Source organism: Coregonus lavaretus (genome assembly GCF_964263955.1).
Source record: "Coregonus lavaretus genome assembly, contig: SUPER_35_unloc_1, whole genome shotgun sequence".
Taxonomy (NCBI): domain Eukaryota; kingdom Metazoa; phylum Chordata; class Actinopteri; order Salmoniformes; family Salmonidae; genus Coregonus; species Coregonus lavaretus.
This window is the reverse complement of record NW_028167181.1, coordinates 953,382-979,963: the sequence shown is the minus strand read 5'-3', so window position 1 is coordinate 979,963 and position 26,582 is coordinate 953,382. Positions and strand designations below refer to the sequence as shown.

General features: G+C 39.8%; 1 protein-coding gene across 3 annotated transcripts in view; it reads right to left on the bottom strand.

Annotated features, from left to right (window-relative positions):
• The window catches only part of LOC311109933 (scrapie-responsive protein 1-like), a 28,888-nt gene extending 3,957 nt beyond the window's left edge, over nt 1-24,931 (bottom strand). Inside the window, exons 1-2 of one of the 3 annotated variants that reach the window (XM_084188443.1) lie at nt 24,730-24,931; nt 24,477-24,621 (exon numbers count right to left, since the gene is read on the bottom strand). Coding sequence is in view for 1 of the 3 variants with exons in the window: in XM_084188441.1 (XP_084044567.1) it covers nt 2,208-2,212 (5 nt within the window). In the remaining 2 variants the exon portion in view is untranslated. Of the gene's footprint in view, nt 1-2,207; nt 2,362-24,476; nt 24,622-24,729 lie in introns of those variants that run through there. The other 2 variants (XM_084188442.1, XM_084188441.1) reach the window with 2 other exon arrangements.
• Between the last annotated feature and the right edge of the window lie 1,651 nt (nt 24,932-26,582).

Here is a 26,582-nt window from a genome sequence, read left to right as displayed (position 1 = left end):
TGATAAATAATTACTTTTGGAGATTACATAGATTACATTTTAGATTACATTTAAGAGATATGATATCTGAGTGAGAGTGACTAATAAAATCAATGGGGGCCCCCTGGAGGTCAGGGTCCCTGGGCACGTAATTCGGCCATGATTACTAAAAGTTCAGATAGCTGGCTAAACTAACTAGACTCATTTATATATATATATTTTTAATTAGAAAAAATTACAGAGGTCCAGACCACGGTGTCCTCACTATTCCTTCAGAAAGTATTCATACCCCTTGACTTATTCCACATTGTGTTGTGTTACAGCCTGAATTCAACATGGATTAAACACCAATCTACACACAATACCCCAAAATGATGAAGTGAAAAAGTTTTTAGACATTTTAGCAAGTTTATTGAAAATTAAAAACAGAAATATTTCATTTACTAAGTATTCACACACCTGAGTCAATACTTGGTATAAACACTATTGGCAGTGATTACAGCTGTGAGTTTTTCTGGGTAAGTCTCTAAGAGCTTTCCACACCTGGATTGTGCAACATTTGCCCATTATTCTTTTCAAAATTCTTCAAGCTGCTGGTTGTTGATCATTGCTAGACAACCATTTTCAGATTTTGCCATAGATTTTTCACTCAGGAACATTCACTGTCTTCTTGGCAATCAACTCCAGTGTAGATTTGACCTTGTGTTTTAGGTTATTGTCCTGCTGAACAGTGAATTCATATCCCAGTGTCTGGTGGAAAGCAAACAGAACCAGGTTTTCCTCTAGGATTTTGCCTGTGCTTAGCTCCATTACGTTTCTTTTTATCCTGAAACCAGCCACCACTATGCTTGGAAATAGGTAGAGTGGTACTCAGTAATGTGTTGTATTGGATTTGCCCCAAACATAACACTTTGTATTCAGGACAAAAAGTGAATTGCTTTGCCACATTTTTTTGCAGTATTACTTTAGTGTGTTGTTGCAAACAGGATGCATGTTTTGGAATATTTTCATTCCGTACAGATGTCCTTCTTTTCACTCTGTCAATTAGGTTAGTATTGTGGAGTAACTACAATGTTGTTGATCCATCCTCAATTTTCTCCTATCACAGCCATTAAACTCTGTAACTGTTTTAATGTTGAAATTCCTGAGTGGTTTCCTTCCCCTCCGGCAACTGAGTTAGGAAGGACGCCTGTATCTTTGTAGTGACTGGGTGTATTGATAAACCATTGAAAGTGTAATTAATAAGTTCACCATGCTCAAATGGATATTCAATGTCTGCTTTAATTGTATCTACTAAATGGTGCCCTTCTTTGCGAGGCATTGGAAAACCTCCCTGCTCTTTGTGGATGAATCTGTGTTTGAAATTCACTGCTCGACTGAGGGACCTTACAGTTAATTGTATGTGTGGGTTACAGAAATTAGGTACTCATTCAAAAATAATTCTAAACACTATTATTGTACACAGGGTGAGTCCATGCAACTTATTATGTGACTTTTTAAGCACATTTTTACTCCTGAACTTATTTAGGCTTGCCATAACAAAGGGGTTGAATATTTATTGACTCAAGACATTTCAACTTTAAATATTTTATGACTTTTTAAAAATTAATTTGTATAATTCCACTTTTACATTATAAGGTATTTTCTGAAGGCTACTGACAAAATAATCTCAATTTAATCCATTTTAAAGTCAGGCTGTAACGCGACAACATGTGGAAAAAGTCTAGGGGTGTATATACTTTCTGAAGGCACTTTAACTTAACTACGGCCCTGAATCACATAGTGTTATGATGTTGTTGATTGTAGAATTTGATCCTAGCATAATTAGGACGTCCTCTCAGGGTATAACATTTTTCAATTTGCAACAAAATTGATACTGGACATCTTTTTTTTTTTTTACAGAATCACTCATTTAAATTTCCCCATCCAAATAAATATTGCATTCATCTGTTATTTTAAAGATTGGTGGATATTCAGCCTATTTGCTATGCAGTTTATGCCACTAAATTAAACATTGTGCTTTAAATAGATTCAGTATTATTTGCATTTCAATTATATTACCATAACCCAATTATTGCAAAGATTTCGAAACCGAAATCGAAAACCACTATAATTTTTTTATTATCGAACCGACCTCAAAAAGCACTCATCTTAATTTACTTATAACTCCTCATCATTATTATATTTCCAACTGCATAACATTATCTGCTGATTAAATTAGCCCCTACCTCATGAAGTGCTCTCCTCAGGAAAGGCAGTAGCTTCTAAACCGTTTTCATTGGGTACATTTAGTAAGTATAAAACAGAAAACAGAGGAGTCCTTGTTCCTACTCTACCCCATGCTAAGAGTATGACCATCTCTGCCCTCTCTCCTCTCACCCTGTAAACCAGAGAAATAACCAAGGGCATTGATTAAGTCCACACTCTGCACTCACGAAAATAACACCATGGTTACATGCAAGTACTGTAGAGGGTGAAGAGAGGAGGCCAGCATTGGGGAATGATCCAAACCAAAACCCTCAGTCTCAGACAGATTTAGTTCATATATGCTGTGGAAAAGTACATCAACGGGGTCTGAATCATGGTTTTTACAGTTTAGCGGACAAGCAGCGTTTGTTCACATCCAGATTAACGTATAATACCAATTTAGCATCCTTGAAGTAGTAGGCTACATTTTTAGTATGTATGTTTTTCAATGTGTTTTTGAATTTTAGTTGGTTGTAAATCAGCCATTTTGCATTTCAATAGAAAACCGTCCAAGAGCGAATGAATGAATGCCTGATACTGAATGTTGCCATTCACTGAAACTCTCTAAAGCATCTGAATTGCTGTGAGTGTTGCAATCAGACGTGTTGGATGCTAAACTCAGCAAAAAAAGAAACGTCCCTTTTTCAGGACCCTATCTTTCAAAGATAATTCATAAAAATCAAAATAACTTCACAGATCTTCATTGTAAAGGGTTGAAACACTGTTTCCCATGCTTGTTCAATGAACCATAAACAATTAATGAACATGCACTTGTGGAACGGTCGTTAAGACACTAACAGCTTACAGACGGTAGGCAATTAAGGTCACAGTTATGAAAACTTAGGACACTAAAGAGGCCTTTCTACTGACTCTGAAAAACACCAAAAGAAAGATGCCCAAGGCCCCTGCTCATCTGCGTGAACGTGCCTTAGGCATGCTGCAAGGAGGCATGAGGACTGCAGATGTGGCCAGGGCAATAAATTGCAATGTCCGTACTGTGAGAAGCCTAAGACAGCGCTACAGGAAGACAGGACGGACAGCTGATCGTCCTCGCAGTGGCAGACCACGTGTAACAACATCTGCACAGGATCGTTACATCCGAACATCACACCTGCGGGACAGGTACAGGATGGCAACAACAACTGCCCGAGTTACACCAGGAACGCACAATCCCTCCGTCAGTGCTCGGACTGTCCGCAATAGGCTGGGAGAGGCTGGACTGAGGGCTTGTAGGCCTGTTGTAAGGCAGGTCCTCACCAGACATCCCCGGCAACAACGTCGCCTATGGGCACAAACCCACCATCGCTGGACCAGACAGGACTGGCAAAAAGTGCTCTTCACTGACGAGTCGCGGTTTTGTCTCACCAGGGGTGATGGTCGGATTTGCGTTTATCGTCGAAGGAATGAGCGTTACACCGAGGCCTGTACTCTGGAGCGGGATCGATTTGGAGGTGGAGGGTCCGTCATGGTCTGGGGCGGTGTGTCACAGCATCATCGGACCGAGCTTGTTGTCATTGCAGGCAATCTCAACGCTGTGCGTTACAGGGAAGACATCCTCCTCCCTCATGTGGTACCCTTCCTGCAGGCTCATCCTGACATGACCCTCCAGCATGATAATGCCACCAGCCATACTGCTCGTTCTGTGCGTGATTTCCTGCAAGTCAGGAATGTCAGTGTTCTGCCATGGCCAGCGAAGAGGCCAGATCTCAATCCCATTGTGCACGTCTGGGACCTGTTGGATCGGAGGGTGAGAGCTAGGGCCATTCCCCCCAGAAATGTCAGGGAACTTGCAGGTGCCTTGGTGGAAGAGTGGGGTAACATCTCACAGCAAGAACTGGCAAATATGGTGCAGTACATGAGGAGGAGATGCACTGCAGTACTTAATGCAGCTGGTGGCCACACCAGATACTGACTGTTACTTTTGATTTTGACCCCCCTTTGTTCAGGGACACATTATTCCATTTCTGTTAGTCACATGTCTGTGGAACTTGTTCAGTTTATGTCTCAGTTGTTGAATCTTGTTATGTTCATACAAATATTTAAACATGTGAAGTTTGCTGAAAATAACCGTTTCTTTTTTTGTCCTGGTAGAATAATATGCAAGTGATGCATGCAGTAAATGAACCAGTTGGAAGGGAAATGCAAGTTTCTCTATAGCCTTTAGCTGGACTTGGCTCCTTTCCTTGTTGACACACAAAGGAGCTCCACTGACTGCTGATAGAGCTGGTTGGCTGTTAAAGTCTTCGACACAGCCAACTTTAATAATCTACTTAATGTGTTAAATCAATGGCTTCTTATTGTATGGCAGCACAGTTTTATCCATTGCAGTTTCCACTTTAAACAAATCTATATTTACTTTGTATTATGTGGCTACAGAAAATTGAGAAATGGCCTTTCTGGGCTCTGAAAGCATATCATACTCCATAAAATATAGTATTTAGCAGTTGACTCTCAGTGACGTAATTGACACTGTAGTGGGTGTTTCATACTCTTCTATGGATGGGCCTTGTTTCATTGTAGGAGCATCAGATGGGTTGATGCCAAGAATAGTTTATTTAGACAAATTTGATATTTTGATTGGCCTATAGTAGCTCAATAAGTAGGGGAGACCAAGGATGGTTGTAACACAGGATAGTTGTAACACTTTCAATATCTCCAATCAGGAACAAGCTAGAATCATGTGACTCACTGTGCACATGCTCAGTTTAGTCTTCAGCCCTGGTGAAGAAGCAAGAACCTGTGATAGACATTTTGTTACTTTACAGCCTTATTCTAAAATTGACAAAATAAACATTTTTCCTCATCAATCTACACACAATAACCCATAATGACAAAGCAAAAACAGGTTTTTAGATTTTTTTTGCAAATTTATAAAAAAAATAAAAAACAGAAATACCTTATTTACATACGAGACTCGAAATTGAGCTCAGGTGCATCATGCTTCCATTGATCATCCTTGAGATGTTTCTACAACATGATTGGAGTCGACCTTTGGTACATTCAATTGATTGGACATGATTTGGAAAGGCACACACCTGTCTATATAAGGTCCCACAGTTGACAGTGCATGCCAGAGCCCGAACTTGAACCTGATCGAACGTCTCTGGTGAGACCTGAAAATAGCTGTGCAGCGAAACTCCCCATCCAACCTGACAGAGCTTGAGAGGATCTGCAGAGAAGAATGGGAGAAACTCCCCAAATACAGGTGTGCCAAGCTTGTAGCGTCATACCCAAGAGGACTCGAGGCTGTAATCGCTGCCAAAGGTGCTTCAACAAAGTACTGAGTAAAGGGTCTGAATACTTATGTAAATGTGATATTTCTGTTTTTTAATTTTAATACATGTGCAAAAATGTCTAAAAACCTGTTTTTGGTTTGTCATTATGGGGTATTGTGTGTAGATTGATGAGGGAAAAAAACGATTTAATCAATTTTAGAATAAGGATAAAAAAATAAAAAAAATATTTGTATTATTATGAAATTATTTCTGCCACACAAAATGTTAAACATGGCAAGGTTGTTCTCATGTTCTCAATAAAGACCTTCAATATTTTGTTGCGTGTCATGATTTATCTATATTTTCAAACTGTTATATTTCACCACAATCTCTGTTACAACTGACCTGGGAGGTGGGGTAAATTGTAACATTCCACTCCATGTATTTGAGACAAAGTCACACCCTGTCTGTTTGATTTGGTGAGATGATACCTATAACAATTTGCAGCAGACAAATGGAAGTTGTTTGTATCACATTTTAAATGTTGTAGCTCAAACAATCTCTGAGAAATTGACAAAAATGCAAAAAGTGTTACAACCATCCCTCGTCTCCCGTACTCTTTCTTGACAACAAACTGCATTCTGTGTAAAATCTACAGTGGGGAGAACAAGTATTTGATACACTGCCGATTTTGCAGGTTTTCCTACTTACAAAGCATGTAGAGGTCTGTAATTTTTTTATCATAGGTACACTTCAACTGTGAGAGACGGAATCTAAAACAAAAATCCAGAAAATCACATTGTATGATTTTAAAGTAATTAATTTGCATTTTATTGCATGACATAAGTATTTGATACATCAGAAAAGCAGAACTTAATATTTGGTACAGAAACCTTTGTTTGTAATTACAGAGATCATATGTTTCCTGTAGGTCTTGACCAGGTTTGCACACACTGCAGCAGGGATTTTGGCCCACTCCTCCATACAGACCTTCTCCAGATCCTTCAGGTTTCGGGGCTGTCGCTGGGCAATACGGACTTTCAGCTCCCTCCAAAGATTTTCTATTGTGTTCAGGTCTGGAGACTGGCTAGGCCACTCCAGGACCTTGAGATGCTTCTTACGGAGCCACTCCTTAGTTGCCCTGGCTGTGTGTTTCGGGTCGTTGTCATGCTGGAAGACCCAGCCACGACCCATCTTCAATGCTCTTACTGAGGGAAGGAGGTTGTTGGCCAAGATCTCGCGATACATGGCCCCATCCATCCTCCCCTCAATGTGGTGCAGTCATCCTGTCCCCTTTGCAGAAAAGCATCCCCAAAGAATGATGTTTCCACCTCCATGCTTCACGGTTGGGATGGTGTTCTTGGGGTTGTACTCATCCTTCTTCTTCCTCCAAACACGGCGAGTGGAGTTTAGACCAAAAAGCTCTATTTTTGTCTCATCAGACCACATGACCTTCTCCCATTCCTCCTCTGGATCATCCAGATGGTCATTGGCAAACTTCAGACGGGCCTGGACATGTGCTGGCTTGAGCAGGGGGACCTTGCGTGCGCTGCAGGATTTTAATCCATGACGGCGTAGTGTGTTACTAATGGTTTTCTTTGAGACTGTGGTCCCAGCTCTCTTCAGGTCATTGACCAGGTCCTGCCGTGTAGTTCTGGGCTGATCCCTCACCTTCCTCATGATCATTGATGCCCCACGAGGTGAGATTTGCATGGAGCCCCAGACCGAGAGTGATTGACCGTCATCTTGAACTTCTTCCATTTTCTAATAATTGCGGCAACAGTTGTTGCCTTCTCACCAAGCTGCTTGCCTATTGTCCTGTAGCCCATCCCAGCCTTGTGCAGGTCTACCATTTTATCCCTGATGTCCTTACACAGCTCTCTGGTCTTGGCCATTGTGGAGAGGTTGGAGTCTGTTTGATTGAGTGTGTGGACAGGTGTCTTTTATACAGGTAACGAGTTCAAACAGGTGCAGTTAATACAGGTAATGAGTGGAGAACAGGAGGGCTTCTTAAAGAAAAACTAACAGGTCTGTGAGAGCCGGAATTCTTACTGGTTGGTAGGTGATCAAATACTGCAAATTAATTACTTAAAAATCATATAATGTGATTTTCTTGATTTTTGTTTTAGATTCTGTCTCTCACAGTTGAAGTGTACCTATGATAAAAATTACAGACCTCTACATGCTTTGTAAGTAGGAAAACCTGCAAAATCGGCAGTGTATCAAATACTTGTTCTCCCCACTGTATATATACTGAACAAAAATATAAACGCAACATGCAACAATTTTAATGAGGTACAGTTCATTTAAGGAAATCAGTCAATTGAAATAAATAAATTAGGCCCTAATCTATGGATTTCACATGACTGAGCAGGGGTGCAGCCATGAGTGGCCCTTGGAGGGCATAATCCCACCCACTGGGAAGCCAGGCCTAGCCAATGAGAATGTGTTTTTCCCCACAAACGGGCTTTATTACAGACAGACAGGTGAACATTCCTGCAGTCAGCATGTCAATTGCACGCTCCCTCAAAACTTGAGACATCTGTGGCATTGTGTTGTGTGACAAAACTGCAGATTTTAAAGCGGCCTTTTATAGTCCCTAGCACAAGGTGCACATGTGTAATCAGCTTCTTGATATGCCACACCTGTCAGGGGGATGGATTATCTTGGCAAAGGAGAAATGCTCACCTACAGGGATGTAAACTAATTTGTACACAAAATTTGAGAGAAATAATCTTTTTGTGCATATGGAACATTTCTGGGATTTTTTATTTCAGCTCATGAAACATGGGACCAGCACTTTACATGTTGCATTTATATTTTTGTTCAGTGGAAATGGTATTGATTGAGGCTACCGGTACTCTACAAGTGATTGTTGGTGATATAGCACCATCTTGTGGTACATTCTCACACTGGCAACTTCTCACTGAAAGTTTGTCACGTTCATTAGGGAAAATGCTCACACATTATGGATTAGAATCAAAAGTTGAATGCCTTTATTATGTTGTCACCTTCAGTAATTTTTCGTTATGCATGATTATACATGATAAGTTTAAGTGGCAATCTGCAGTTGCTACAGATGTTGCATGATCAATCTTTTGTTGCTGAGCATTTCCTGCACAGCAGGAAACTTTAAACTTTTAGTATATTAGAGTTTTAAAAAGGCTTCTAAAGTTAGTAATTTCCACTTTGAAATTTCAGACTTCATTTGCCCTAAGAAAAATCTATCAACCCCTAAAAAAATGTCTGTTAATTATAATCCACATAATTCACATTTCTGCAGTAGATAACTGGTTCAAATTGAGATCCTACAGCTGTACATCAATTTGTGGATTTCTAAATGAAAGTATTCACACCCCTTGACTTTTTCCACATTTTGTTGTGTTACAGCCTGAATGTAAAATGGATTACATTTAGATTTTTTGTCACTGATCTACACACAACACCCCATAATGTCAAAGTGGAATTATGTTTTTAGAAATGTTTACAAATGAATAAAAAATGTAAAGCAGAAATGTCTTGAGTCAATAAGTATTCAACCCCTTTGTTATGGCAAGCCTAAATAAGTTAAGGACTAAAAATGTCACATGATATGTTGCATGGACTCACTCTGTGTGCAATAATAGTGTTTAACATTATTTTTAAATGACTACCTCATCTCTGTACCCCACACATACAATTGTCTGTAAGGCCCCTTTGTCTAGCAGTGAATTTCAAGCTCAGATTCAACCACAAAGACCAGGGAGGTTTTCCAATGGTTTGCAAAGAAGGGCTCCTATTGGTAGATGGGTAAAACAAAATAGGCAGACATTGAATATCCCTTTGAGCATGGTGCAGTTATTAATTACACTTTGGATGGTGTGTCAATGCATCCAGTCACTACAAAGATACAGGCATCCTTCCTAACTCAGTTGCCGGAGAGGAAGGAAACCGCTCAGGGATTTCACCATGGTGAAAGGTGACTTTAAAATAGTTACCGAGTTTAATGGCTGTGATAGGAGAAAACTGAGGATGGATCAACAACATTGTAGTTACTCTACAATACTAACCTAAATGCTAAATGGCAGTGAAAAGAAGGAAGCCTGTACATTATAAAAAATAATCCAAGCTCATGCATCCTGCTTGCAATAAGGCACTAAAGTAATACTGCAAAGAAATGTGACAAAGAAATTAACTTTTGATTCTGAATACAAAGCATTACTGTATGTTTGGGGCAAATCCAACACAACACATCACTGAGTACCACTCTTCATATTTTCAAGCATTGTGGTGGCTGCATCATGTTATTAGTATGCTTGTCATCGGCAAGGACTAAGAAACGGAATAGAGCTAAGCACAAGCAAAATCATAGAGGAAAACTTGGTTCAGTCTGCTTTCCAACAGACAGTGGCCTAGTTACAGTTTTGACTTAAATCTGCTTGAAAATATATGGCAAGACTTGAAAATGGCTGTCTAGAAATGATAACAATCAACTTGACAGAGCTTGAAGTATTTTGAAAAGAACAATGGGCAAATATTGTACAATCCAGGTGTGCAAAGCTGTTAGAGACTTACCCAGAAAGACTCACAGCTGTAATCGCTGTCAAAGGTGATTCTAACATGTATTGACTCAGGGGTTGAATACGTATCTAATCAAGATACATTTGTGTTTTATTTTCCATACATTTAAAAATATATATTAGAGTATTTTGTGTAGATCGTTGACAAAAAAATTGCTATTAAATCTATGCATTTTAGAGTGGTTACATTTCTCCAGGCCCATCCCTCAGCTTTTTGCCAAAACAGATGCGGGGTACCTGCTTTGTAATTGTTTCAACTGCAGATTGTCCCTTTAACTCACAAATGAATTTCTCAAACAATATGTAGCCTACATATTGAAATTGATTATTAAGGGCAGAGTGGTGATATGCTGGTCTTGGTGCCATCTCCATGGTTCCATAGTCTTCAGTTTGATCGCTCTGTAAATCGCTCTGGATAAGAGCGTCTGCTAAATGACGTAAATGTAAATGACTGGTTGGTTGGTTGACTGTAGTGTAGAGGGAGAGAGGAGAAAATGATAAGAAATGCAAGATTATTGTTGTTTGGTCTATGGGAAATTGGAAATATTGATAGGTTTAGAAAAAACGTTAAGCCCTAGGCAAAAAAGTGCTATACAATGTAATCCATCAAAAATGATAAGATAATAATTTTACTGCCAGTGCCAAAAACTCCAATAGATCCATCTTTGTCAGTAGGTTTGTGTGGATTGAAGCCATTTCTTAACCACAAGAGGTCAGTATTTAGTTACATTTGCTTACACCTCATCCTGCATGAAAAAATAAAATAATCTCCACAACACTTTGTGGAGAAGGAAACTACACCCCACTTTTGTGGTTAGAATAAATGTTATTCCTAAGAATAAATTCCTCTATCCACAGGTGTGCCCTTATATTACATTTTCTATAGGCGTCAATGTAACTTTTACTACAGAGTTGTCTGTTATCCAGGGGCACAGCCTGTATACCCTATATGCAGGTCTCCAAGATTTCTCCCTCAGTTTCTAAATGGGCTTTATGTTATTCAGGGCCTAAGCAGTCACATATCACATTGACTTATATTACAAGTTCCATCAAGTGAGCCTGTCCTTGAAATGAGACCATTCACATTTCCTTACAGTTCCAGTCAGCAGAGGAAATAGAGGTCTTGAACAGTAACAGAGAAAGATAAGAGTCTTCCCAGAGGCTGTAGTGAATTTGATTTGTGTTTCACTGTAATCCTAAATTTGAAGGACTTTGACAGTTGTATCGTTGTGGTTTACTTGGAAAATGTCATCTCTTTCCTGACCCAAACAAAAGTCAGGAAAGAGATGACATTTTCCAAGTAAACCACAACGATACAACTGTCAAAGTCCTTCAAATTTAGGATTACAGTGAAACACAGTTGTATCGTTGTGGTTTACTTGGAAAATGTCATTTCTTTCCTGACTTTTGTTTGGTTTTGTTTCAATCTGTTCTATTGAGTTTTGGACAGCCAACGCCAGGAAAACCGTGTAAATTATATTGAAAAAGCTCAACATAGTGTGGTTTATTTTTTATAGACCAGAATTTTGAAATATGCTTCTACATTTCAGAGTAAAATCAGTGTATAAAGAAATACAGAATCAATCAATTTTAATTTACACAAAACATCATAGACAGAAAATGCAATTGATTATGATGATTTCCTACATGCTGCATTGCGTGTGTAAACTAGTTTATACATCAGCAACCTATGGCAATGTATAGTTATGAATTACGACAGGGGCCACTCTTGTTTCCATAGTGACAGCAAACAGTGCTCATGGCTCTTAAATTTCATAGAGCAGCAATTTCATTTACAACTGTAGCCAAACGCAGTTGTAGGATTTGGGTGTACTTGAAAGTCTTAGCAAAGCTTGTATTGTATATCGTGTATTGGTTGATTTATGTGGATATCAACACCCAAAGTACTACATTATGACTGAGTCATATTGTAATATGAGACCAATATGACCAGGCCGCTCTCTCTCTCATTGCTCAATTTACCACTCAGAAACACGTTAAAACGAGCACAACAGGCTGTAGTAGTACAGTTAGTTGAAATAGAGGAGCTGCTATCCGACATGGCGATCTAAAGTTGTCTTCCCGGGAGCACCTTTGCTATCAGCAGCACGTTGGAGTCAATGTCATAAAAACGACCACCTGTTTATTACATCTGCTATAATAGGGCTGCTGAAGTGAGGGAGTCTCGCAAACCCATCGGTTCAAATACCATTTGAAATAATCAACAACAAAAAAAACTAGGTGTGATTTATTGAGCTTGCCTGTTGCAACAAAACCAATAGAAAAGTCCCAAAAGTGCAAACCCAGCCCACCTGGCACTCCAGATAGGCTTAAGCAAACACTCAAAATATTGAAAGATTTCTCATAGTATTTGAACCCAGGTCTGGTCCCATCCCATTTGAGCAGAGTTGACATGGAGCCCTAGCTCCAGTGATAGTGTAATCTAGTGGTGTAACCCAATAACCTGTTACTGATGGTCTGGCAAGAGGCTGCATGGCTGCAACAGTCAAAAGAGAGGAGATTCCCTTTACAAGCAGGGCTTAGCTGTATACTTCCTCTCATTATGAGGCTGTGAGTATATTTGGATGTGAGCGCTAAAGCTACTGTAGCTAACATGGCTCCATAATAGAGAGAGAGAGAGAGAGAGAGAGAGAGAGAGAGAGAGAGAGAGAGAGAGAGAGAGAGAGAGAGAGAGAGAGAGAGAGAGATAGATAGAGAGAGAGAGAGAGAGAGAGAGAGAGAGAGAGAGAGAGAGAGAGAGAGAGAGAGAGAGAGAGAGTGAGAAAGTGTGTGTGTGTGTGTGTGTGTGTGTGTGTGTGTGTGTGTGTGTGTGTGCATGTGTGTGTGTGTGTGTGCATGGGTGTGTGTAACACCAGCTCTATAGAATACTGTATGTCTTTTTTTGTTATTGATTTCTGAAAAGGAAGTGTACCAGAAGGCAGATGTCAAACGAGAGAGGGGGTTCTAGCAGAGCAGACACATTAAATCAAAAATGGAAGTAGGGTAGGGTTACCCTCAACAGAAGAGTGTTTCATATTTTAAAAACAAGTCGCCCCAACATTCATGTTTTCACATGCAGACTCCCCTCTAACTCTCCCTTTTAAATGCACTCAGAACTGAGAGCCGGAGAGAGAGAGAGAGAGAGAGGGAGAGAGAGAGAGAGAGAGAGAGAGAGAGAGAGAGAGAGAGAGAGAGAGAGAGACAGAGAGAGAGAGAGAGAGAGAGAGAGAGAGAGAGAGAGAGAGAGAGAGAGAGAGAGAGAGAGAGAGAGAGAGAGAGAGAGAGAGAGAGAGAGAGAGAGAGAGAGAGAGAGAGAGCTGGCCAGTGCTGCTGATAAATTGTCAGGAATCTTAAAACACTGGTTATCAGCTGTCTGGGAGGGGATGGGGGTGGGATAGGGTTAGATGTGTCTATGTGGGGGTTGAGCACTGGCTGGTCTATGGGATGGAGTAGTAGTAGAGCTGGGGTGTGCGAGTGGGGGGTGGAGGTCTAGCCAGTATGTTTATGACTTCATGTCACTGCACCAAAACAAGGTGCTGTGCCAACGCCTTCATCCTCCACCACATACTTACACAAACAGCATTTTGTTTTCTATTGGAGATTGGGATATAGCTACTGTCCCGTTTGTATCCTATCCTACAATATGTTGTACACAGCTTACTGGCACATACAGGTAACTGCCAAAATAATAGAAACACTTGAGTAAATGAGGAATACAAAGTATATTGAAAGCAGGTGCTTCCACACAGGTGTGGTTCCTGAGTTAATTAAGAAATTAACATCAGTCATGCTTAGCGTCATGTATAAAAACGCTTGTCAGGCCATTATTTTGGCTACCATGGCTATGATCACATTGGATGACAATGCCCCCATCCACAGGGCACGAGTGGTCACTGAATGGTTTGATTAGCATAAAAACGATGTAAACCATATGCAATGGCCGTCTCAGTACCCAGATCTCAACTCAATTGAACACTTATGGGAGATTCTGCAGTGGTGCCTGAGACAGAGTTTTCCAGCACCATCAACAAAACACCAAATGATGGAATTTGTCGTGGAAGAATGGTGTCGCATCCCTCTAATAGAGTTTCAGACACTTGTAGAATCTAAGCCAAGGCACATTAAAGCTGTTCTGGCGGCCAGTGGTGGACCAACACCCTATTAAGATACTTTATGTTGGTGTTTCCTTTATTTTGGTAGTTACCTGTATTTTAGCAATGTCTTGCATGGAGTAACCTAATGAAACGTTCTGTACTTTCTGTGCAATTTTCTGGTCATTCCAGTGCAACCTATTATAGCCTATGTGTGACTAGTGCATAATGCAGAAACTATACATAAGTGTAAAATTGCCACTAAATGTGGGGAGCTTCATGACTTCATGAGCTTCGGGAGATTAAACAGCCTAAGAATGTATTACTACACAAGGGGGATACCAATTATTTATTTTGGTATGACATTTGGTCATCGAATTATTAAATACGACATGGCAAGCACAAACAATAAAATCCGTTATGTTCATGTCTGACAGTCTTGAGGCGATGGCGACCAACGGTCAACTTCTTGGTGTTCTTTAACCCCTCTCCCTCTCCCGGCAGCGTAAAAATGCCCCCTTCCTTTTACCCAAAGGGCGCCAAAATTGTGTGGTCAGGGTTTATGTTAGTTGCAAACATGATCAAAACCATTCTGTAGCAAGTAATGAAAGCAGTGGGGTGTTGTGGAAGTGTAAGGGCACCTGGAATTTGGGCCACCCGGGAGAGACTTCAGGTTCTCAGCCCTGCGGACAAGACGACCAATAAACGTGGGGCCACTCCGTCGCAGATCAATCTGCCACCCACTCATTAAATCAATACGCTATGTAGTCTATGAGCGCTTAAAAAGGAAACATTTTGGAAAAAGTGGTGAGTTGCATGTAGGAATTAGCTATCGAAATCATAAATGTTGCGAATTGTTGTTGTCCGTCAGGTTATAGTAGCCTATAGGCCATATCTTAAACTCACAATTGAGTTCAATTATCTAAAAATATAAATAAAATATCGTCTTCTCAAGCGAAGATGTTGTTTGACTTAAAAATTGTAACTTTGTCTCCAAAAATGATTAGCCTACATCTCTGTCCCCAAATAAAAACATAAAACCCTAACCATTGTTAACCTAATTCATAATATACCTATGGTTAATTTCATGGAGGATATTAGATCTAATTATAAATAATATATAGCCCTAAACATATAGCCTATTGCCTATCAAAAAAGTACGCTACCGCTACTCACAATGATTCCAAAATTAAAAGCCTATAATTTCCATATAGTTGATTAGCCTATAGATTTTGCCCTACATAAACTATAGCCTCATCGAAATGAGAGAATTCAGGCTAATAAATTATGCCTTGAAACACACTCAAGTGTGATCATTTATAACGAAAGATCTGCTACATTTAAGTGAGGATGCACCAAACATGTATCTAAGCTTGTTTATTCATTCAATTATGTATTTATTCATCCAATTGTATTGTGTGTATATATAAAATGTATTTTCTATTTGTGGAATTGATTCAATTGTTTATTTGTTAAAATGGTAATCTGGGCATGTAATACAAATACCATTATTCATCATGTCAATGCATAATACAGTATCTCCCTTCAACTTTATACATATTGTAATACATTGTATAATTACATGGCACTATACATATTATTAGCAGTTCAACTTGTACTGTATTCAATTTAGCAAAATCACTTTTTGTGTCAAGCAGCACACTAGGGTACTATAGCATAGGCCTAATTTCAAGGACGCCAATTGCGAGGAAACCTATCGATGAACAATCATGGCATGCACAGACCATGACATCTTAACTTGTTTCAAATGAGAGGAAATGTGGAAATTAGATTCATCAGTAGCACTTATAAATCAAATGACAACATGGACAGACAGACTACTTAGAAAGGACCAGGACCACGTCATTGGACAGCCAGATCGCTCAAGATTGACTTCGAAATTGGACGTCTGTCCATGTCCTGAGGCTATTGGGGAATGCCTTCCAACCATCAAGTAGTAACGGTAATCCCATGACTCCAGATCCAAAGGTAGCATGTTCAATCCCAGTGGAAGACACACACTTTTGTTTTAACCCTATCCCAAACCTTAACCATTCATTTAACCATTCAGAATAAATGGCTAAACATAATGTTTTAACCCTATCCAAAACCTTAACCTTAACTTCGAAATTTGATGTTTGGAGACACTTCAATATTTGATGTTTAGATAAACGTGGATAAACTTCAGAATCTGAAGTCAAATTGATTAAACCGTGAGATCTTGTTGCAGTCCAGCAATTTGGAACAGTTCCTCAAGCTCTCCATCTCTTCAAACTTTGAGATCATTAATAAACTAGACAGGTTAAAATGGACACCTACTCTGCTGGTTCTCCACACATGTTTGAACAGCACTGCGGCCAAGCAAAGCTGAAGTGCAATACTACGCCAAATTATTATCTCATGTATCATAAGGGAAAGCAAGTGTAGACTGGTGCTGAAGCAGCTGACTCTGGGAAACATACTCACAATACAATAGCCTCTCTCCCATTGGCCAGCTTGGCAGCAGCCTCTGTGTCATTGACCAGCCCGAGAGACCCGAGTGGATTTTCCAGCTCTGTGATTTGATGAAAGGGAAACCTGAAACTCATGAGACCAGTGATTGGCCGAGCCATAGAGAACCTTCATAGCCCTCGTTTGATCTGAGTAAAAAGAGAACAATATCTAATGTGAGGCATTATACAGGCTTAACCTGTGTGGTTTGGACTTCACTACTGCACTGGCGTCAAACTGCCGGAGACAAATGCCTGGTAGCTGGGGGATTACGATCGGGGTCATAGGTTATACAGTGCCTTCAGAAAGTATTCACACCCCTTGACTTTTTCCACATTTTGTTGTGTTACAGCCTGAATTTAAAATGGATTAAATTGAGATTTTTGGCCACTGACCTACAAACCTGGCCACTGATACCCCATAATGTCAAAGTGGAATTATGTTTTTTAAAACATTTTTACAAATTAATAAAAAATGAAACGCTGAAATGTCTTGAGTCAATAAGTATTCAACCCCTTTGTTATGGCAAGCCTTAATAAGTTCAGGAATAAACATTTGCTTAACAAGTCACATAATAAGTTGCATGGACTCACTCTGTGTGCAATAATAGTGTTTATCATGATTTTTGAATGACTACCTCATCTATGTACCCCACACATACAGATACAGTGCCTTGAGAAAGTATTCATACCCCTTGACTTATTCCACATGTTGTTGTGTTACAGCCTGAATTGAAAATGGGTTCAATATTTGTTTTCTCTCTCACCCATCTGAACACAATACCCCATAATGACAAAGTGAAAACATGTTTTTAGACATTTTAGCACATTAAAAAAAAATGAAACACAGAAATATCTCATTTACATACTGTAGGTATTCACACCTCTGAGTCAATACATTTTAGAATCACTTTGGCAGTGATTACTGCTGTGAGTCTTTCTGGGTAAGTCTCTAAGAGCTTTGCACACCTGGATTGTACAATACTTGCATATTATTATTTTTTTCAATTCTTCAAGCTCTGTCAAGTTGGTTGTTGGTCATTTCTAGACGGCCATTTTCAAGTCTTGCCGTAGATTTTCAAGCCGATTTAAGTAACTAGGCCACTCAGGAACATTCAATGTCGTCTTGGTAAGCAACTCCAGTGTATATTTGGCCTTATGTTTTAGGTTATTGTCCTGCTGAAAGGTGAATTTGTCTCCCAGTGTTTGTTGGAAAGCAGACTGAACCAGGTTTTCCTCTAGGATTTTGCCTGTGCTTAGCTCCACTCCATTTATTTTTTATCCTGAAAAACTCCCCAGTCCTTAATGATTACAAGCATACCCATAACATGATGAAGCCACCACTATGCTTGAACATATGGAGAGTGGTACTCAGTAATGTGTTGTATTGGATTTGTCCCAAACATAACACTTTGTATTCAGGACAAAAAGTGAATTGCTTTGCAATATCTCTGTTCTTTACAGGCTTCCTTCTTTTCTCTCTGTCAATTAGGTTAGTATTGTGGAGGAACTATAATAATAATAAGCCATTTAGCAGACGCTTTTATCCAAAGCGACTTACAGTCATGCGTGCATAATTTTTTTTTGTGTATGGGTGGTCCCGGGGATCGAACCCACTACCTTGGCGTTACAAGCGACGTGCTCTACCAGCTGAGCTACAGAGGACCAACTACAATGTTGTGGATCCATCCTCAGTTTTCTCCTATCGCAGCCATTAAACTCTGTAAATGGTTTTAAAGTCACCATTGGCCTCATGGTGAAATCCCTGAGCGGTTTCCCTCCTCTCCGGCAACTGAGTTAGGAACCATGCTCAAAGGGATATTCAGTGTCTTTTTTGTTTTTGTTTTTACCCATCTACCAATAGGTGCCATTCTCTGCGATGCATTGGAAAACCTCCCTGGTCTTTGTAGTTGAATCTGTGTTTGAAATTCACTGCTCGACTGAGGGACCTTACAGATAATTGTATGTGTGGGGTACAGAGATGAGGTAGTCATTTAAAAATAATGTTAAACACTGTTATTGCACATAGAGTGAGTCCATGCAACATATCATGTGACTGTTTTAGTCCTTAACTTATTTAGGCTTGCCATAACAAAGGGGTTGAATTCTTATTGACTCAAGACATTTCTGCTTTTAATTTTGAATTAATTTGTAAAAAATTCTCTAAACATAATTCCACATTGACATTATGTGGTATTGTGTATAGGCCAGTGACACAAATTTGATCCATTTTAAATTCAGGCTGAAGTCAATGGGTGTGAATACTTTCTGAAGGCACTGTAATTGTAAGGTCCCTCAGTCAAGCAGTGAATTTCAAACACAGATTCAACCGCAAAGACCAGGGAGGTTTTCTAATGCCTCGAAACGAAGGGCACCTATTGGTAGATGGGTAAAATAAAAAGCAGACATTGAATATCCCTTTGAGCATGGTTCCTAACTCAGTTGCCGGAGAGGAATGAAACCGTTCAGGGATTTCACCATGAGGCCAATGGTAACTTTTAAACAGTTACAGAGTGTAATAGCTGTGATAGGAGAAAACTGAGGATGGAGGAACAACATTGTAGTTACTCCACAATACTAACTTAAATGACAGAGTGAAAAGATAGAATAAAAAGTGTTACGTTTGGGGCAAATCCAACACAACACATTGCTGAGTACCACTCTCCATATTTACAAGCATAGTGGTGGCTGCATCATGTTATGGGTATACTTGTAGTTGTTAAGGACTGTGGAGTTTTTCAGTATAAAAAAGAGGAAAACCTGGTTCAGTCTGCTTTCCACCAGACACTGGGAGATGAATGCACCTTTCAGCAGGACAATAACCTAAAACATAAGGCCAAATCTACACTGGAGTTGCTTACCAAGAAGAAAATGAATGTTCCTGAGTGGCCGAGTTACAGTTTTGACTTTAATATGCTTGAATATCTATGGCAAGACTTGAAAATGGTTGTCTAGCAATGATCAACAACCAATTTGACAGAGCTTGAAGAATTTTGAAGAGGGCTATATATATTTCTGTCTGATGTATGACAGGTCCCTATGTGCTTGTGATGGCTGATAGGAGTGCTCTAGGACTCTGGGAGAGTCAAAATAACACGGTGACGTCGTCATCAGCCTAATTAAAACAAGGAAGCATTCATTGGGCCGCATACTCATTAATCAACCCGGGCCGTAGCCTGTTGACACATAGTGGGTGTCTGATGTGTGCGTTTGTGTACCCTCGCCTCGAAAACAGTTATTTGGTTTCTCACTGGCGTGCACAGAAAATAAAGGGGACTCATAGATCTAACTTAGTGCCCGTTCAATATGGCAGATTGCATATGGGTTCACCGGCTCTGCACCGGATAGGGGGAACCCTTTCGGAAAGCTTAGCAACACATGTGAAGAGAGGGAGGGAGAGAGGGAGAGAGGGAGAGAGGGAGAGAGAGAGAGAGATGGCGTGAGAGGGGGTAGAAAGTGGATGGTTGTCATCGCTGTGGTTTAACGCAGGCTAGCCACAGACTTCTCCAGAAACTCTCCATTACTGCCCATGATGGATGACAGAGGAACCTGGCCCCGGATGCAGCGTCCTCTCCTCTCCTCACGGGGCCCTAACTGACTGACTGACAGGGGGGCTGGAGGGACCCATCCAGGGGTTATACCATCACCATCACAACACTGCTCCACTCTGACCTGATGCTCATTAATGATCCAGGAGAGAGAGAAAGAGAGAGAGTGAGAAAATGAGAAAGTGTGTGTGTGTGTGTGTGTGTGCATCTGTGCGCTCGTGCACCCGCTTTCTCACATGAATTCGTGGGAGGCACAGCCTATGGTCCCACGCTGTGTCCTATGAAAACAATGTTCTATTTCTGATGTTTGGGGAGACAATCTGATGTGTAACACCAAAGCGTAGCAACTCAGGTCAGCTATGGCACAGAACAATGGTGTTAGATTACAGAGATCTAATTTTCCATGTTTTTAAGAGGACACAGCATGGCCTCTGTTGATATAAGCATAAAGATCTTTGTTAGGCGTTGAACAAAATCAGTTGATTGACCTTATGGATTGACCCTCTGTCACACTTTAATGTCTTGCATGGCAAGATGTCATGGGGGCCTCTGAAAAATAACATACATTGATATGCAGAATTTTGGTCCTAAAAATAAATGTTATCAGTAAGGAAACTATTCTGCTTTTTGAATTCAAGGTTTAGACTTTATGCACTTGATCATAACACTTAGAGAGAAAGATAGGGGACATCTTTGATTTCGTTTTTTGCTGAATTCCCTTTCCTAATCTTCAGAGGAAGGTGGCACAGGGTGTAAATATTTATTGTATTGCATCACAGGCTGGAAACACGCTGTGACCTACACAGCTTGATGCCGTCATCTCGACCTAGTTATCCCGGACACTTCCACTGGACAGATAAGGAAATAGCTGAACTCCCTCCCGGTCAGCAACGCACTGACATACCATGCATGGGAACGGGTCACCGGGGGACAGTGTTTGACGTAAGTATCAGGGCGATAATATGCTCTATCACATTTTCAACTGGTCAAACCGATTAGGGCTTTGTCTGTATTCGAAAGTGATGCAGGATTCATATTAGCAAAATTATAATACCTAGTTCTATTGATTGCCATCAATTGTCGAGGCTAGTCAGAAAGAGTTCAGGTCTTTGTACATTTTCGTTTTTAACCCCCAGGCGCGTTAGTTATCAACCAAATACTGACTTTAATTATTTGTTCTCTGTTGTTGGCTAAACCCTGTGGCGACATCTGCGTTGCTGCAGCTGCGTCGGCAGAGATAAATGCTGAGAGTAATCGAACCATCTTTAAGAAGTCAATTAACCTCGTCCGAATAGGGATGACATCATATCCTCTTGGGGTAGCCTAATAATCTAGGTGTCTTTTGACCGCTGCTTCGCCATCACTCATACAGCAAGCAAGAGAAAATCCCCTGCAGTCCCTGGACCCAAAATGAAGAGCAATAGGCCTGAAAAGCATTTGCAATATGATGTATTATCTCATGCATGTTGCATGTAATTTAACAGGATTTTGCAAATGCAATCATAGTCCTTTGGCTACAGGTAGGTTAGACGTATACATTTTGTCTGCTTAATTAAAAAACTGGGTCATACTAGTGGTACATTTTCTAAAATGTTGCCTGACTTATTATTACGTCACATTAAAAACATTATATAAGCATGTAATGTGTCAAAAATGTTTATATTTTAAATCTAGTTTCCGTTTTCCATTTTAGGCCTAATTTTAGAAAGACATCTAGAAAAACGTTAACCGAAGAACATCTTTGAAATGTGTAATTGTTTTTATTTTAATTACTTAAAAGACTCCCATATGGGGATAAAGTGGCAATAATATTAACAGTTAGTAGGCTATAGGCCTACGAACGAGTCCCTGTCGCTCTTATCAATTATTTGGTAGGCCTAAAGCACCGTCATTACAACATTATGTTATTAATTGGTTTGTGTTCAAAATATGTTTAAAATTGTGAATGATGTAGGCTATATAATTCTAATCTAGGCTGGATTTGTATCGGTTTCTTGAAGTACAGTGATGTGAAATGCATGGACATTGATTTGGAAGGTTTGATATAAAATGTAGAGTTCAATAACTTGGGCCTATGAGCATTTCGGTATATGAGCATTTTAGGTATTCAGTTGTTGTTGTGTGTTGTCACATCGAAATGACAATATTTTTTGTGTGATTTCAAAGTACTTCCAAATATGCCTTCAACACCACATTTTGGACAATAATGCATGCATGCTGCATTCAATGGTGTGATAAAGCAAATAAATCCACTGATTTGCAGAGTAGCCTACAAAGCACTATAGTGATTATTTGATCATTTTGTCCTATATTAACGCATTAACCTGAACGAATAATATTTAACCGTTAGTCCTTTTGCAACTATGATATCGATTTGATGAAGGGTGTATAATTAATACGCCTCCCATTCCATATGGGTCTGAATTGATATTCCAGCCAAGTTGACCAGACACGCACCACCGCACGTTTTTTATATTAGGCCTACATTATGGATTGAAGAATTATAGGCAGGCTTATATCAAATCTAAGAAGTATGCTTAGAAGTGCTGGCCATGGTTAGGCCTATCTAACAGCTTTCGGGCACTGTCTATTCCTTTGTTTAATTGGTTAGTTTAAAAGGTTAATACTGTGTGTAACTCGTGTCTGTGATGTCCCTGGTCTGTTTATTTCTCAGTGAAGAAATATTACACTACTACCGCTGCCGTTCATCATGCCGCGGCGACGCGCCTTCCACTTAAATAAATGGCATAAAATGTCTCGAATCTGGCCAAGGTCAGTCAGTGTCAATCCACAGCGTTTAGCTAACAAAACATTACTATTATGGCTAATAGACGGTATCCAGCCTTAATTATTTGGACACCAGTTCTTTACAAACCCAACTGGGAACATTGAATTAGACCTAAGTAAGACATGTTGTAATTTTAGAACGAAGACACAGTGCTCTAGAGAATTGGGAAGCACTAATGCAACGCATATCACCTTAGCCTATAATAAAGACAAACACGAGCACATTGTTTTAAATGACATCAACTTTACGCATAAATGACATCAACTTCAGCATAGCCTAACAAACTTTACGCAAAGCAACCTTTCTAAAATGCATCTTTGAGCGCAGGCACACACACACACACACACACACCTTGATATGATAGACCTACATTCCTCAGTGCACTGTGAACAATCAATCGTGAATAAGTAGTTTTACAAGCAGAGAGGTTGGGTAGATTTACATTTCAAACTCTCTCAATCCATGCAAATCTATATGTTCCCTCACTGAATCTTATTCGTAGCAGTAGGCCTAGCCTACATATTTGGTTAAATGTAGGCTAATATATTGCACTGTACCCTATTGTGAAACACATAATAAGTGCTACCTACATTGTTTAAAGGTTGCAGGTAGGGTTATGTATTGTTATATATTTTGTTAAACCCACAAGATCAGAATAACGGTGTTGACGCGAGGCGCACATGGTAGTATATGAGTAAACACAGCCATTTTCCCGTCAATGTTTTTGTGTGCAGCAGTCCCAACTGGATTTATGCTCTCTATTAAATGTTTTAAATGTTTATCACCGACAAAACAGAACAGTCGCCTCCTGCTCGCCGGGATGAATGGAGTGTCAGCCGAGTCCCCTAAAATGACACGCATGCCCCCAGCCACTTGGGAGGTCTGCCTCTCATCCTCTCTTCGCACTTGATCTCGTAGTGCCGCGCGCCACAGGCGAATAGAGGATGCAGTATGAGTAGAGAGTTTCAGATCGATATTTTAGGATAGTCATTTGCCTAATATACATTGTGTATATAGCAGTTGGTGTAGCCTATCATGTAAAAAGAGAACCCATGTGAAAACACACATTTGTAATATTTCTACCCTACATTGAACATCATTTAGATCAATTATATTTTCTATTTCATTGTCCATAGATCTTTTCAACTGTCAAAACAATAACAGGTTATATGTGCACTTCTGCTCCGCCTAAAAAATCTGTTAAAAAGGTCTATAGTAGTCTATTGAATGCCAACGTTGTTCATTTTGTGTAAGTCGAAATATCTGCACCATCAACATATAGGCTATAGCTAGCACACACACACACATATGGGCCTTTATACTGCATGAATTTCAGTAACCATATATTTCTGATTTGTCAGGTGACTATGTATTATAATCATCACGCCTATAATGATAATGACAATGCATTGTTATTATTATTATTGTGGTTATTATTATGATAATGATTATTATTAGGCTATTATTATTACAGTGTTATAGCGTGTCAAATTGGTACTCCAGTGTAGCCTACTTTGCATGATAATAACAAGGTAACAAGGCAACTGCTAAGCGGCTTACCACGAGCAAATAAGCGCACAACGCTCCACATGGTAGCCTATGCAATAACTCTGGAGTTACATCGTTGTAGTCAACTTCGACTGACTTCCATCAACACCATTATTGAAAACTGTGCATCACATGTAGGCAAGACAGGAAATAGCCTCTATAACAAAAATAAAAAGGTACATATTATATATTCACAATTAATTCAAGTGTCCCATTAAATTTCTTCAAAACGTATGATGAAATCCGCGTAGCTTAGGCTACTTACCATGGATTCGATAAGGTTCGTTATATCCACGACCTCCAATAGGAAGAAATATCAGTGTTCAAACAGCCCGTGTCGATTCCCCATCCCCTGATAATGGCCTCCGCTATACAGAGACCCGGAGCGGCTCCTTTCATGCCAAGCACTCCCGGCTTTTCTACGAGCCAGCTTCAGCCCTGGGAGCCGACGCACCGACCTGTGCCTGGAGAAGGTTTTTGAGGACGGTTTGGATGGAGAGGGAGTTTTTTTTTTGGTGAGAAACTCAATCTCACATACAGTAGCAGGTCCCATCTGGGAACTGTCACAACTGACAGCAACACAGGGCACAGGCCTGATCTTCCGCACAACATTGCGCGTAAAAGTATGCCAATAAGAGGTTTCGCATAAAAGTCGATTGATGTCAGGTCCGTTGTCTGGTTTTGGGGATATATTTTACGTATTATTCGCAATGATTGGAGATGGCACACAGATAAGTGTCGCGGAATATTCTGGTCACACAGGTCAAGAGATGTTCCTGGACTCGAACTGATTTCATGATCTCTAAAAAGCTAGCATCATCTTTATGCGCGGCAAACGTGAAGTAAAAACATTCGCAATGCTGTTGCACACTGAATTTATATATATTTTTTTCATTAGTTGTTGCATATAGGCCATGATTTTACTCATCCTTCATTTAATTATCATGGTGAATAAAGTAATTATCTCGACCTAGTAATATTTCCACTTGGAGCCTAGACATGCGTCCTTTATCTTGCCTAAATTTGAGTTATTTTTTAACGGCGATGCATTGTTGAAAGTCAATATGTAGTGCCAGTTGATGCTTTTGAAAACACTGATAACCCGTGCCACTCAGTCTTATGGCACTAAACTTGAGACATAAACATGATTTCATCTAACTCCCCACTGGGCAAAAACTGGTTGAATCCACGTTATGTCCACGTAATTTCAACAAAAACATTCAATTTGATGAAGTTGAATCCCGTGGAAAACTGATTGGATTTGAAAGAAGTCATCAACAATAGGGATTTTCGTATTTTTTTCACCCAACCTTTAACCTAAATCCAATGACTTGGTGACATTTTTGTTGTTGATTTCACGTTGAATTCACGTTAGTTAACAACTAAACCAGATGTAAATCAAAACTAGACGTTGAACTGATGTCTGTGCCCAGTGGGTTGTATTGGCGGAAAATGCTCTTATGTGTTGTCCTGGCATATTATTAAACTTATTTTTTCTGTTGGTCCTGTTACCTACATAATGTGTTTTTTAAATGATCAATAAAGATGTGGCCATATGTTTTTTTTGTGCGGCCAAATTCTAACCGTATGCGTAATAACTCTCATTGTGTGTAAAACAAAAATGTACGCATGAATATGTCACTCGGTCTGTGCCTCTTAGATCATTTGTTAATTGTGCCCTATCCTCTTTGTAATCAGATATTTGTCCCAGCTATATTAAAATATATCCCCACTGCAGCGCAATATCTTATTTTTAATCAAAAGTTGCACTGTTGGAATATAACCTTTGTTTACAATGATTCAAAGTTTCATAGGCCTTTGTTTTAGTGGTAGACCATAACAAATCATAGGCCTAGCTCAGTAGATAGTGAGCTAGTTCCTCTGTCCAGGCGCTGATCTTACAACGCCTGGATAGGTATTTTACCTATCAGCTAACCACATCATATGTTGTTGCAATCTGTCAATCGATGATGTGGCGCACGCAACCATTGCTTTATGCAGGCAACGTCTGAACAGAGGAACGCGATCTATAACTTCATCATGGAAAGATTTTGACTCACGTGGGTTATATATAGTACGTTTGCAGTCTGTTATGAGTGCACCGTGTGCGCTTTTATA